At 39.8% G+C, this 14,535-nt stretch overlaps 2 protein-coding genes across 4 annotated transcripts; both read right to left on the bottom strand.

Annotated features, from left to right (window-relative positions):
• Positions 1–6: 6 nt before the first annotated feature.
• Positions 7–7,073, bottom strand: marchf2 (membrane-associated ring finger (C3HC4) 2). 2 transcript variants are annotated; one of them, XM_031868288.1, is made up of 5 exons: positions 6,793–7,073; positions 2,802–3,092; positions 2,132–2,336; positions 1,684–1,893; positions 7–1,564 (listed from the first exon to the last, which is right to left on the bottom strand). In XM_031868288.1, exons 2-5 carry the CDS (start codon positions 2,984–2,986, stop codon positions 1,418–1,420), a joined length of 747 nt encoding a protein of 248 aa, XP_031724148.1. In that variant the 5' UTR covers positions 2,987–3,092; positions 6,793–7,073; the 3' UTR covers positions 7–1,417. The 2 variants fall into 2 exon arrangements, with proteins under 2 accessions (XP_031724148.1, XP_031724149.1); XM_031868289.1 differs by having other exon boundaries at positions 2,141–2,336; positions 6,793–7,066.
• Positions 7,074–8,331: 1,258 nt separating this feature from the next.
• LOC116395017 (ras-related protein Rab-11B-like) lies at positions 8,332–12,314 on the bottom strand. Of its 2 annotated transcripts, XM_031868514.1 has the most exons (5): positions 12,166–12,314; positions 10,924–11,119; positions 10,634–10,827; positions 10,254–10,334; positions 8,332–10,009 (listed from the first exon to the last, which is right to left on the bottom strand). In XM_031868514.1, exons 1-5 carry the CDS (start codon positions 12,203–12,205, stop codon positions 9,864–9,866), a joined length of 657 nt encoding a protein of 218 aa, XP_031724374.1. In that variant the 5' UTR covers positions 12,206–12,314; the 3' UTR covers positions 8,332–9,863. The 2 variants fall into 2 exon arrangements, with proteins under 2 accessions (XP_031724374.1, XP_031724373.1); XM_031868513.1 differs by lacking the exon at positions 12,166–12,314 and having other exon boundaries at positions 10,924–12,091.
• Positions 12,315–14,535: the final 2,221 nt, after the last annotated feature.

The raw sequence follows: 14,535 nt of genomic DNA, 5'->3' as shown, positions 1-14,535 counted from the left end.
CACACACACACACACACACACACACACACACACACACACACACACATGAGAGAGGTGACTTTTCCCTACTCTCCAGACACAACCAATACAGACCCACATGAGTCCGGTCAGTAACATGGAAACATAATGAGGGCACGTTTGCACCCCAAAAAACGTTGACATCCATCAAATGGATTTAGAAAAGCACAAACGCATCAAGTGGCTTCGTTGAAAGTAAAAAAAACGAAATAAAGCTAAAATCAGATTAAGCCGTAGCGGTGCTTGCATAATGTTCCCACCATGACAGACATATTTGGTGGGAAAAGTTGAAGCAGAAGCACTAAACACCAGAACATGTTTGTTTCCATCTACATAAGAGACGCTAACGGTTGACTTCAACGGTTAATGCTTGCAGGACGTTTCCGTTTCCCTGATTCTGGAAGCGAAACACAAACACAGCGGTGTGTGTGTGTCGCTTTAAAAAATGAAGCAGAACTAAACAGCTATAATTACAGACTTTAACAGGCTGCTTCAGTAAAGCATCAGCCACCCAACAACTCTTTTTGATGTTTTCCATCGATCTATACGAGACCGTCTTGCTAAGTGCTGATGATACAAGTGGTTTAAGTTTTTGTTTTTAAACCACAAAAATATATTAATCCCCAAAATGATCAACAGTGCTTGCATGCATAACTGTGCATGTTGGGAGAGGTGTCTTCATGTGCTGTGCAGACCTCAATGTCCACAGTGTTGCACTCTCATCTCTTTACTAATGCTGAGCCACCATCCACTCTTCACATGTAAAAACAGGAAAAGAAAAGAAAGAACATCCTTGAAAGAAGTCCAATAGGCTCGTGCTGAAATTAAAGTTTCATCTCAAACAGAGTTACTGGCATCTGGATTGTGATTAAATCAAAAATCCGTTCCAGATTAATACGGGATCAGACAATAATTGCTCCTCAACGGGCAACGTTGGGCAGAGAATGCAAGGCCTATGTAGGTAAGGGCATGCCGAGATACGACATGGACGTAGCAGTTTACACACTTCCATCACTGCAGCAGAGCAATGAACGGAGCCGCTGTACTCCGCAGTCATCGTAATTAAAACGTTTTACAGTCCATTGAACAAGTTAGTTTGGTAATTTCTTATCCTGCTGTCACCATCGTATCTATGATGACGTCTCTGTAAAGGTCCGTGCACGTCTCCATGCGCTGTTTCCTTCCTCGGTGCCTTCGCGTGAGCACCCAGACTCCACTAGAATGTGCTCATTTCTGCACCCACAGAGGGACAGATTTCTTTTTAAAAAGTGATGTGAATTAAGTACTGATGGGGCAAAGACACTCTTTTGTTTTTAAAGGCTGGCTGGCAGGCGACAATCAGCCCCTGCACATAACATCATCCTCATCAACCATCTACAATTTGGTCTCATACTATACTCTAATTGGCAGACTTCTTCATCAGTTTGGCAGAGAGCAAGGAATGCTGGGAAGAGTTGGACTCCTCGGCTTCAGGGATGAGCAGACGTACTTTCTGATTTGTTCGTCTCCACTCTGAGTACAGCTGACAGTGGTAGCGGAAAGACACCTGCACAGACAACCAGGTAGGAGAAGACGGGAATAGGAGGTCAAAGTCACGTTTAAGACAAATTAGCTGGCAATTTTAAAAACGTGCATTACTACTAGTGCTGCAGTCTCATTTTTTACCAGGGTCCACAGGACATAGATGGTGAAGAGGGCGATGGTGAGGGCGATGAGGCCCACGGCCTGCAGCCAGCTGCCCAGCTGGAGATGGTCCTGAGCGCCCTTCAGGCACAGCCAGCCTGAAATGGCTGCTAGAGGCGTGATGAACAGGAAGCACACTATGTCGCAGAACAGCGTCCTCTTCTCATTACGAGGGCCGGAGTCCCGCAGCCACTGTGGAATAAGAAGGAGACAGAAAAACAGAGGAGGGAGAACATTTACATGAGACAGTGCAGCAAGGGAGAAGAGAGATCACAAGAAGACTTTAGTAGCAAGCAAGCTGAAAGATGAGGAACAAATAGCTACTTCTTCTTTACATATGCACAGTCATTCACAAACAGCAGCACAACCCCTGTAGAATACTAAAAAGACAAGCAGAAAGATTGATGCAGACGAGGCAAAGGGCATTGACCTTTGTTACCTCTGTGAGAGGCCTCGGTCGGCGCTCGATGCTGAGCTCCGTGTGGCAGAGCTCACAGTAGCTGGTGTTGGACGACGACAGCCACCTCTCCAGGCAGCTCTTGTGCACCGTGCCCAGGGTGCCTGTGCAGTGGCACGGGGACAGGAGACCCTCACTGCTGCCTCCTTCGTGGCAAATACGGCAGATGGGACCATCGCTGAGACAAAGGCAAAGATATTAGAAAAAAGGGAAAATGGTTTAAAATGCAGTTATGATGCTAAAATGCAGCACGTCAAAGATACTCAAGAGTGGACCAGCTCAGAATAAACTGACACATTTAAGCAATTTCTGCAAGTGGAAGAGAAAGCAACGCATTTAACGTTTGCTTCAGCAGAACACAGGTGTGACATCGGAAACCTGAATCTTGTGATCATATTACTCACAATAGGGAGGCTATGATAAATACACAACTACATCCGCAAAAAAAAGACGTAAAAGAAGAAGTAAAACTCAAAAATACAATTCAATAAATACTTATATAACATGAGCAAAATGTCACTGTTGTAAGGAAAATCTGGTGTAAATAATAAAACGAGTGATGGCCTGCTTTTTGTGCATATTTCTGTTCATGTTAATTCACCACACAGGACGTCTCTGCTGACAACATGAGTGCGAGTCTTACCTTTGTGTGCTCATGGGTTTGAGAACAGACGAGAGCAACCGTCCATCTATAGCGGTGACCTGGGTGACGTAGAGCGCCTGACACCCGTCACCGCCGCCGGCCTCCTCCACTCTCTTCCACACACCGGGGCTGCTCGCGCAGCCACACAGAGAGCCAGGCAGGTCGCAACAGCCCCCCGTCGTCATGGTGGAGGTGTGCCAAAACACTGGCCGTATACAGGTGGAGGTGAAAAAGGGTCAGAGGCGGAGGTTGTGCAAACTCTGCTCTCCACAGGTTGGTGATGGTTAGTTTCTACAAGCAAAGAAAGGGAGAGAGATTCAGCATTAATGGCTTTTACTTAAAGGGCCAGTGTGTAGCATGTTGAGGGATCTTTTAGCAGGAAAGGAATACAATAGTCATAACTATATTTAAGAGTTGTTGTGTTTTCCAAAGCTTAGAATGAGCCCGTCATAAATAAGGAGCAGGTCCTCTTCACCGAGTCCACCATATAGCACCGCCATGTTTCTACAGAAGCCCAGAATGGACAAACCTAACAATGGTTCTAGAGAGAGAGAGCCTCTCACATTTTTACGTCTTAGTTCTCCGTCACGCTTGTGAAACTGCTGATAGGTGAGCAGCAGAGTGCAAAACCCTCTGCACCGCCAGCAGACGCCTGACTTCTGCTCCTAAAGTAGTGTTACTACTATGATAAGATGGCCTCTGAGCAAAGCAAACAGCGTAGAAATAATAAAAAGATTCCGTCTGTTTGTTATCATGTCCAACCAAGTCTCGCTCAAGGAGAAGTCTCATTCTTAAATCTCTCAAAAGAGTTAGGCCTCATCCACATTGTCGAAGTCAGCTAAATATGAGGGAAGGCTGCGGATTTACAATACGCTACGAATGCCAGAAGCGTGAAGAGGTGCTGACAGTCTATTCTGCACTGCACATTTGTTTTCTGGTTGCAGACAGTTGGAAAACGTTCAACTTTGAGTAAAACGCTGCGCCCGTCACTGTCACTGTTATCCAGTCACAATGGATGAAGGGGAGGGACAAATACCACAAAGACCAATCGTCACATCCTACATGTTGGCCACAAGTGCTGAACAACAACAACAAAAACAACAACAACAACAGACGTGCATTGACGGTGCAGAATTGCCCGATACGATTACATTGCAGCTGGTTTAGCGGCTTAGCTGCTGTCACTCAAAGTTAGTCTCTTTGACACAAATGCATGAGAAAAAAAAGGTCCAGGTTGAAAAATACCAATTTCCCTTTAAAGCTGCATTACATCTAAATCTAACAATATCCTGTTCAGCTGTTCAACATGAGTGAAATTAAATATTGCATGAAAGCAATAAATGTCGTTCCAACAGTCATATTATCAACACTGTTACAGTCCCAATAAAAGACTAGGATTCAACAATAGAGTCTTATCTCTTGGTAAACTTAGCTGCATGTGCTGACGTTGCTCATCTGAGAGTGTGCTTCATAATTCATTTCCTGACATGTGAAAGTAACTAAGGTTATCTACAACGACACCGTGTCATTCACAAGAAAGCCGTCCGTTTGGAGGAGGGCCAGTTTGCCCACAGCCTCTGCTAATCCATTATAAAAAGCAAGTGTGTTCGTCAGAGGCCGTGAGTGTGATGTGCAGCAGACTGATAAACAGCTGTCTCCCCTCAGATAACCCCCCCCGACGGAAGATAAATGCTGAATTTGCTACAGACTGCAGTCATTCGTCTTGCTGTCTGAGAATTATCCCACAGTAACAGACCAATGCCCAATGGATTAATCTGCGTTCTGTCAAGACAATAAATACAGTTATTAGTTATTACATGACCCACGCTATGAAACTAAAAAGTACGTCTGACACGTGTGTACCGTCAGTATTGAAGTAGCTTCTTTCCTTTTGCAGAAATGATGAGCTTCTCTGCTTTTTCACGGTTTCAATGATGGCAAACAACGACATTCAATCGTGTCACTTAAGCACAAACATCTTGTATACGACACAAGACGGAGTTCACACACTGAGCCTGCATTTGATCCGCTTCATACCAGACTAGAAGAACTGTGGCCTCACTATTTAACGACAGCATTAAACCCAATCCAATACAATATATAATCCTATTTACTCTACACTGTTGTTGTTGTGTTGATTTTAAACGGGAGGTTTAACTGGGCAGATGGTGCAGAAATTCTTGTGTTAAATTGACGGGATTTTGTGTCTTTATTTGATCTCCTTATGAATAATTAATACAAGAATTTACACTCTACAATCATTTTAACGCAACAACTTCTGATCTCATTAAATCCACAAAAAAGACCTGTAAAAATGACTGTGCTTGTGAAGAAAATAATGTTCACTGGAACATTTCTGCTTTTTATTATATTCTAGTTATTTTCAACAACTTTTAAAGAGAACTGAAATAATCGAATCATATCTGTTATATTAAATATGCAGACCATAAAACTGTGGATGCAACATTAGCTGTGTGTAACAAATCTCAAATATCATATAATCTTGCTCACACTTGGATTGTTAAACCCAAAAATGTCCATCCAAAGCAATGGCAGTGTTACTATTTATGCATACTGATGCATGGGGGGGGGGGGCACGATTGATAGACACAATCCCTGACCCAGATAAACAAACGGGAAGCCCCCAAAAATAAGATAACAACATGTACAACTCTGATCAGTTGAGAACACATTCATTCGTGTGATTTTTAAGCCTCACGCATCATGTTGTACATGTGAATGTGACTGTAACCTGATGCACATTTTAATATACTACATTAATCAGTTAATACGTGCAGATATATATTATGCCATGATGCATTTAATACTGACAGACTAAAGTCATTTCCACTGTTTAAAGCCAATGTGACTAATCCAGATGTTAACCTCTGTGACCCAGACGTTTGTCTGGAACAGGATTGTTTTTTATCACAAGCACAACAATAACAGAAGCTGCAGTCGTTGGCAAATAAAATATAAAGTCTCCGCCTCTCTCCAACAACGCCAATAAATGTGTATGAAACAAATACATAAAGATCACAGAAGCAGAGAATCTAAACATAAAATAGTGTAGGTTAAAATATACCAAACTAAATATAAAACAAAGTGATATAAATTAGACAGTATTTGAAAATGAATAAACAGGAATGTAGTAAATGATAAGTATAAACAGTAGTGGGAAAGGTACACAGATCTTTTACTTAAGTAAAAGTAGAAATACCACAGTGTATAAATATGCAGTTAGAAGTAACAGTCCTGCATTCAAAACCTTACTTGTGTAAAAGCACAAAAGTATTAGCATTAAATAAACTAAAAGTATCAAAAGTCAAAGTACTCATTATGCAGAATGGTATACAATATATGTTATCATTGGATTATAATAACTTAATGCTGTACAGTTCATTGTAATTATTTTATATGTTGCTGGGTAGTTTTTAGTGGCAACATTATAATTTATTTGTTGATTTTGTTTTTTATTAATAATCAAAATATGTAAGTAACTAACTGAAGTTCAGAGAGATGTAGTATCAGCTAGTGCCATAAAAAACAATATGTCCGTCTGAGATGTGGTAAGAGTAGAAGTAGCATAATAAGGAAATACACAAGTAAAGTACAAGTAGATGCACCTAGTACATTAACATGCACATAAACAAAGATGTAAACGGTTATAAAACAGTAAGTAAAAGTACAAAAAAGTGTCGAAGGATGACCTCATCGATTATTATGATGATCATGTCAAAACAATAACACATTGACGTGGCGGCATACATTAGCTTTGTGTAACTAGCTAACGTTATATGTTACAGGGACATATTTACATATTTATTAGCAGACATTATCCATCAAAATCATATTTCATTGTCCAGTAAATATAGCTATGTAATCATTTGGTGACTGTTACAGATGTGTTGTTTGCTAGCTTCCAGCTGTCAGTAGCTAGCTAGCTGCTAACCTAAATAAATAAATAAATGCGTTAAAAATGTCTACTCACCCGGTGTCTTCTTCTTTAAAAGTGTTTCACTGCAGAAGCCACTACCGCCACGATATCCCCGTGTTCACCTCTCGTTTCATTTTTAGCTGTTATGTGTGAATAAACAACGCTGGTCAAAGTGCTCACTCGCTAGCTAATGATATGCTAACTCTGTGCTAACTTAGCTTAGCTTAGCAGGCCAGGCTTCCGGTTTCACAGAGCTGTAAATAAACCACCAGAGGCTCTTCATCAGCTGTCTGCTGCGGTGGAGACGAGGCAGAGGAGTGCAAAACACACAAAGCGGACGAGATCATATTGTTCAGATTGAGGATAACAACAAGTTTGTTGAAGGGAGGGCCGATCACCAAAAAAACATCTGACCTGACTGAGAAACATATGATTTCTTTAAAGTATTTATTTTAAAGCTGTTTTTATTGGTGAATTTTTTATTGCAGTTTACTTGATTTTTTTAACATGTTTTACACATACATACACAAAAATAGTGGCATGTAATGTATATACTGCCTACATAATGTTTTATTATATGACAATAACAGTGGGTACAAATGTATTTTACAAATAACGAAAACAATCTATTTTAATTGCAGAAACAATTAGTCTTCTCGCTACATGTGTTTTATTGGCTAATCTGAGCAGCAGGATTATTAGTTGATCTTTCAAATTGCTCGCTTTCACTTTATCTTTAAGCGTTTTATTTTTCATACAAATTTGTTTCCTGTTTTTATTATTTTTTAAATGTAAAACCCTTTGAGCTGCTTGTCTTGTATGAAAGCTGTTAAACGAAGTTTATTATTAAAAGGTACAATAAAAAAACACTCTGGAACGGCAACGTTTCTATTAAATTCTATTTTAAAAATGAAACCACTGACTCACACAGTGTGCATTTAATCATTTCTAATTTACTGAAATGAAGAACATTGATGGATCCAATTGGGCCAAAAGGCCTTTTTTAATTTTAGCATTTAGGATACATTTGATCAAGAGTTTTTTATTCATTTAAAATAAATACTTAGAAATTTCCCCGGAAGTCTTTCAAAGAGAAAGAAAATTCTGACAGATTTTATTATTAGTCGTGGAAATAGCAGGTCGAACGACTACATAGTTAATATTACTTCTTAATCATGGCAAGCTCCTTATCAAACCATTTCTATAAATACTGACCATGTTGGATTGATTGAATAAGCAATATGCATTTTGACAAATTTTTAAAGTTTGTCAAGTTCTTTTTAAACTTAAATGCATTCATAGTGACAATATTAGTTTGAATGAGGATGAAGAATTCTAAAACCAAGTACACAAGGGCATTGATTATATGCTGTAAAGCTACGTTTCATCCCGTGTATGAGCACCCAGTAGTCATGCGTGTCCATGTTAAAAGGCAGCCTGTCAAATGTACTTGAATGCAGCTGCAGCCTTTATGCTCTTTGCACAAGCGCTTCCTCCGACAGGATGACCGCCCATCAGTTGACACCTAAGTTGCTAAACAACAGTGTGGTGGAAACAGTGTTGAGTAATGCATCCAAAAATAAGTCCGTCTCCTACAGTGCATGTTCATGTGAACCAGGTTTATTTAAGCTTCAGTATTTTCTGTGTAATGCAAATGAACAAAAACAAGTTTTCTGCCATTACATATTTTTTAAGAAATGTCAAATATCATAAGACGTAAATACATCAAATCAATAAACGCGTGAAAGCATTTCTCACAGATGAGTGAATAAGAGGCATTTCAGCCAAGCACACAAACAATTTGCATTTCTAAATTTCAGTTCCACTTTCCCAGCTGGCTGGAGTGAAAGTGTTACATGAAGGGAGTATTTCATATTGGTGTATTTACCGTTTAAATGTTCTCAGATTACACACTTCCCTTTAACAGATGTCACATTCAAAAGAAAACAAAAGGGTGAGTAGGTACATGTGAGGACAATGAACACCACATATAGTGCTCTTTGTCTTTTCAACCAACAGCTTCCTTTACAACCAACAGGGAAGCGATGTTGGAGTTATAAAAATGGTGATTTGTTCCTCTGAAATGATTGGACATAAGTGCAAAAGAGATTTTCATTTTCCAGACAGCTTGTTAAAAGAACATTTTGACCTCAGCCAACTTCGATCCAGACTGATACGATTATCACACAAATAATAAATCTCACACACACACAATTTATAACATTAATTTAGCTATTTTGCATTACAGATCTTTAGCAAATAGTGTAGATTGGTTTGCCAAATACAGCAATGAAATGCAACTTTAGCAGCCTTGAACACGCTTAATGAGAAAACCCAAAACTGATAAGATTGCATCCGTCTACATTGGTATCCCTTGTCACCAAAATTAACACACACGCCCACGCAGACAAATAAAATCACTTCATTTCTGTCACACTTGCCCATAATAAGTCAGACAGTCACAGCCAGTCTGGTCTCTGGCTCACGCTAATTTCATGCCACAGTGGACACGGGGCTCGAAGAGGAAAATTAGAATCAAAAGGAGGCAAATAGAAAATCCAGACGGAGCAGAGGACACATCAATACTCCAGCGGTACCTTCTTCTCATCTCTTCTACACCCGCACTGCGTGACAGGCAGAATCAGGTCAACCAGACATGAAATTGGGATTCCACTGTAGCAGCAGATTATGGCAAGAGTCTGTATCATTGCAAGCTGAGGAAAAAAAGGAAACAAACCAGTTGAAGCGCTGACACACGGGTTTACTGATCCCTCACCATTCCTTCAACAGGAGCGGCTCAATAGGACCATAAAGGCTAGTTAACTAAGGATCGACTTCATAAGAGCTTTACACTCCGTCCTTCTGCGGACCATCACAGGCCGTAAATTCTTGTAGACAGGTTCGTCTGAGAATGGAGAATTAAGAGGAAAGAAAAATGAACAAAAAACAAACAAAGAAGTAAACAGAAAAAAAAAAGGAATGTCAAGTACAAGAATGTCTCGGTGTCACAGACTTTTGAACCCATGAGGGCATCATGCTGACAGCAGCACGACAACTGAAGTAAACCAGAGGTGAAGAGATGAAAAGACCGACAGAAAGTCAACCGGGAGAAGAAAGCGCGAGCGTCACAGGCTTTGGCAGCAGGGCAGTTTGCTGCCTCTCTGGCCGTCCGTGGTCGGGGGGAGACTTATGTCCACTACATTGTTGCCCGGAGACTCATCGTGTGCAGATCTGTCCGATATTTGCTTCTGAGATACAATACGGTAGATTTCTGTGAGAGAAAACAGTGACCATGAGTAAAAATACATGTTAGTGATCCATTTGTTTGAAATTTCTTATACACGACATAACATGGAGATGCGATACAAAGATTGAAGAAGCTATAAAACAAAAACACACATCCAAACAAATTATAGTCATAGCAGTCATGAAAGCCAAAATACAATTGGTTCTATGTTTAGAATGATAACAAAAAATGAATAGTTAAACTTAATGTTGTTTGTCAGTTTTCCTACCTGTGAGAATGTTCTTAAAGGCTTCTTCTACATTAGTGGAGTCCAAGGCGGAGGTTTCAATAAATGAGATAGCGTTCTTTTCTGAGCAGGAAAAGAGGACACAAAGTATATTTTGCACATTAAAGCAGTTTAAAATGTTAACAACGGACAGCTTTAAAGACAGTTTTCTCTAAATTAGTTTTCTCTCAGACTCCTACCGAAGATAATTCCGCATTTACATACAGTAATCAACTGGGGAAGTTTCATGAGATCTATTAATACATTTTACCCTTCTCCCCTTGAACTGAAGATTTGTTAAACAGAAACAACACTGAGTTCTACTTTAATTACATGACTATTCGAAATGCAAATCCATTTCCCTAAAGGCAAAACCTATTTACCTGCAAAGGCTCGAGCCTCGTCGGTGGGCACGGCCCTGAGGTGGCGGAGGTCACTCTTGTTCCCGACCTGCATGATGACGATGTTGTTGTCGGCGTGGTCCCTCAGCTCCTTCAGCCAGCGCTCAATGTTCTCGTACGTCAGGTGCTTGGCGATGTCGTAAACCAGGAGAGCTCCAACTGCCCCCCGGTAATACCTGGTGAGAGCATAAAACCAGATGAATACAGTAACTATACCATCTTTATTCCACGGGAAGACTTGCATCAATATACACAGAGAGAAAATAACTCACGCTGAGGTGATTGCTCTGTAGCGTTCTTGTCCAGCTGTGTCCCAAATTTGAGCCTTTATCGTCTTGCCGTCCACCTGGATGCTGCGGGTGGCGAACTCCACCCCGATGGTGCTCTTGCTCTCCAGGTTGAACTCATTTCTTGTGAAACGGGACAGCAGGTTACTCTTCCCCACTCCGGAGTCTCCGATTAGCACGACTGGAAACAAAAAGGCACAAAGACATTGAAACAGCAGCCCTGCAGTAATTTGAAAAACTGTAAGATAATGTTTTTCACCTTCAGACAATATTTTATTACTGTGCTGATAAATAGCAGTTGTGTGTATTTTAAAGGAGATATTATTAAACACCATTAGTTATATAAAAGTAGACACTATTATTTTTATTAATCCAGGAATGATTTATATTTACATTTTTTCTTTTCGTTTTCTAAAGTAGCTCATTGGTTGTTGTGCAAATAAAAATACAAAAAAAAGGTCAGAATTACTGCAATTTGTGTTGACTTTTCTCTTAAACACAAATATGTGGCAATATATTTTCACCAATTCAATTAGCTGCGTTACTTAATCTTTAATGTAGTTACTCCCTAAGTGCAGAAGTAACGTTATATTTACCCCTGGTTATGAATCACTGAAGTAAAGGACAACTAATAATATGATAAAGAGCAGCAGTTATGCTCGTTGTTTGACGATGTCAGCAAGTAAGCTAGCTAGCTGTTAAGTAGTCTTTAGCTTAGACGTCAGATGACTCACAACGTGAAGCAAAATCTATATTCATATTATTCTGTCTTAGACGACAGAAGGCGGCTGTAGAATAGCCTGTCGTTATATTTGAACTTCTGTCTTCGTAACTTGGTAAAAAACCGTCTCGAGTGATGAGGTTCTAACGAGGCCGAGTAGCTACACTGTTAGCATGCTAGCTAGCTTACTTAGCTAGCCACTTATTTGCCTAAACGTTAGCCTGCTAGCTCACGAGCGTCAACTGACATCCGAGTTGAACGTCTACAACTACTAAAAGACGCGTTACGACCAACGTGTTTTTGCACTACCCACTGATATGTTAACTGAAAATACTGATTACAGGTTTTGCTCATGTTATCGACTGTCACTATGCTACTAGCAGAGCTAACTTTAGCATTTTGACGCTGGCTTAATAGTGGACTTCCTCAGTTCGTCCTGCTGTCATCGAACTTCTACAAAGAGGACTTAGACGCTGTCAATCATCCACCTTTAAAGAAGAGTTTACCTTTGAACAAATAGTCGTATTCGTCATCTCGGGTTCCCATTTTTAGAAGAGTAGTTTTTGTACTTTTTGAAGTACTTTTCCCCACAAACAACAACAACAGTCCAGCCTACCCGGCAGCTAGTAGGTAGGCACCGCCCTCAAATGAAGAGGCCGAGCACGTGAGTTTAGGAACCTGGCTGTCGACCAATAGGATATGTTGTCATATTGATTGACACATACATTAACCAATCATCCGCTTTCTTTGACAATGCAGCCAATCATCATGCAGAGTCGTATAAAGGCAGAATCGCGTCAACGGAAGTTCAACTACTAGAACAAAAGAGTTCCTTTTGATAAATCATTCAGTGCCTCAGCACACTGACAGGCCCATTGGAGTAAAACTACAGAAGTAGTACTAGAAACCAACCACATTCTGACCTGCCAGAAGTGTAAGAGCAAAGAACGACATTTAGGTAGCATTCCTGGAAATTTGGGGAGCATATAATGATTTGAAGACGAGTTTTCATTTTGCAATTACACAAATATTACATGTTTTGTGTTGCTTGCTGTTTTTTTTAAATGCTGATTCTGTTATTTTTAGATATGCTAACATCATGGCTCTGAGTCTGTCACTTGGTACAGCCTTTAAATCTGCATGAAATTTTGTACAGACATGAATCCTCATCATCGAGTCAAAATTTGAATTTGTCCAATATTTTGGTTTATGACCGGTTACCAAGGTGGCAACCTCTGGTTCTGAAAAGTGAAGTCAATGCGGAAGTGCCTTAAACTTGCATTCTTTCTAATAGCCAGCAGGGGGCAACTCCTCTAGTTGCAAAAATAGGATTGTATAGAAGTATATGAGAAAATGACTCTACGTCTCACTTGATTTATTACCTCAGTTGTTGTTTACCTTTAACCATCTCAACGTGTTTTCAGTTCACGAAAGTTAATTGTAACCTTTGTCGCCTATTTTTTCAGCGTTCGGTTGTACTTAGACTTCTGGTTGCAAAAAACCAAGATGGCGACGGCCAAAATGACAAACTCGAGGTAAACGTCAACATGCTAACATGATAAACTGAGATGGTGAACAAGGAAAACCTTATACCAACTTAGCATCAGCATTTACACATCATAATTGTTAACATGTTAGTATATTAAAGTTAGCATTTAGCTCAAATAAATAAACCCATGCCCAAGTGAAGCCTCATAGAGCATCTAGCATGGCTGTAGTCTTTTTCAGACTAAACTTCATCCATTGGAGTAAACAGATGACGTGACTCTCATTAAACGGCTCTGAACACGTCGAGACAAATGTCCTCCCAACTCTGACGCCCTGTGTCCTGCAGATTGAGCAACATCCCAGTCTTTAGCAACATAACAATATTTTTGAGCATGCCACACCAACTGTTTCACAATGTTTATTGAAGGCAGAGATCACCAGAATCCGTGACATCACAACCACATTATCCAATCATAAGACTTTTGGACTCTTGAGCTCTTCTGCTCATCACTTGGAGATATTATTCACCTTTAATATAACTTTACTTACTGTTTTTCAACTGGATACACCTCTGTATGAACATATTTATACTTATCGTTATACATTTATATTTAATACATTCCTCTTTACATTGAATTGATTTATTTGCCTTTCTTTATGTTATATTGTATCTTTTATTTTGACATGCACAATTGTATGTTCAGTCTTTTTATTTTGTTTTAACCTTTTTTTTAAAATACACATTTAATTAGCATTGTTGAGATTTAGGATTTTCATTGCCAACGACAAATAAAGAACTTGAACTTGAACAATTTAACAAAAAAAGGTTGTATGAGTTTGAAAAATCAGATCATCGACATCCAATTCAACGATTTACAAAGCCTGTATGTGACAATAAAGAATACAATAGGCTATACTATGTTGGACTTTACTAACTGGCCCTAACTATACAGTCTTCCTACTGTTATTAAAGCAGGTTAGTGACTAAGTAATATGTTACTATATAGAGAGGCCAGTAGTTCCTGGTCACTTTTACATGAGTGGAGTCGTCCAACCTCGACTGTTGATGAAGCGATTATTTTTCAGAATTCCTTAAATAAAGGCTGGAGTTGCGATTCCTCCTCTGCTGGTTGTCTGATCTGTGGATGAGTTTACCCTCCAGCTCTACTGGTAGGAATGGACACTTGATGGTCACTTTATCTTAAAGGGTTCAGAATGGCTTCACCCCACTGAGAAGGTGAATGGCTGAAACCCGCCATCCCTCCAATCAGCACGCCGTAGACAAACACGCTGCATTTACGTCTTCAAATCTGTCTATATGACATTTCACATCTTTGAGAATTTTATCTCTGTCTTACATATTATTTTTAAGCTTCGTACTGTTAGCT

This window comes from Anarrhichthys ocellatus, unplaced genomic scaffold (assembly GCF_004355925.1).
Source record: "Anarrhichthys ocellatus isolate YVR2014 unplaced genomic scaffold, GSC_Weel_1.0 scaffold42, whole genome shotgun sequence".
NCBI lineage: Eukaryota > Metazoa > Chordata > Actinopteri > Perciformes > Anarhichadidae > Anarrhichthys > Anarrhichthys ocellatus.
This window is presented reverse-complemented; position numbering and strand designations above follow the sequence as displayed.

Bases quoted from the DNA above. Each gene is read 5' to 3' on its own strand.
- marchf2 (XM_031868288.1), bottom strand. From the start codon at position 2,986: ATGACGACGGGGGGCTGTTGCGACCTGCCTGGCTCTCTGTGTGGCTGC. The intron at 1,894-2,131 runs GTCAATGCCCTT...CTTATTCCACAG, and splicing joins CTCTCACAGAGGTAACAAAG to TGGCTGCGGGACTCCGGCCC. The intron at 1,565-1,683 runs GTAAAAAATGAG...TTGTCTGTGCAG, and splicing joins TCTATGTCCTGTGGACCCTG to GTGTCTTTCCGCTACCACTG.
- LOC116395017 (XM_031868513.1), bottom strand. From the start codon at position 11,273: ATGGTGTTTAATAATATCTCCTTTAAAATACACACAACTGCTATTTAT. The intron at 10,828-10,923 runs GTGAGTTATTTT...TGCTCTCACCAG, and splicing joins TACAGAGCAATCACCTCAGC to GTATTACCGGGGGGCAGTTG. The intron at 10,335-10,633 runs GTAAATAGGTTT...TTTCCTGCTCAG, and splicing joins CGAGGCTCGAGCCTTTGCAG to AAAAGAACGCTATCTCATTT.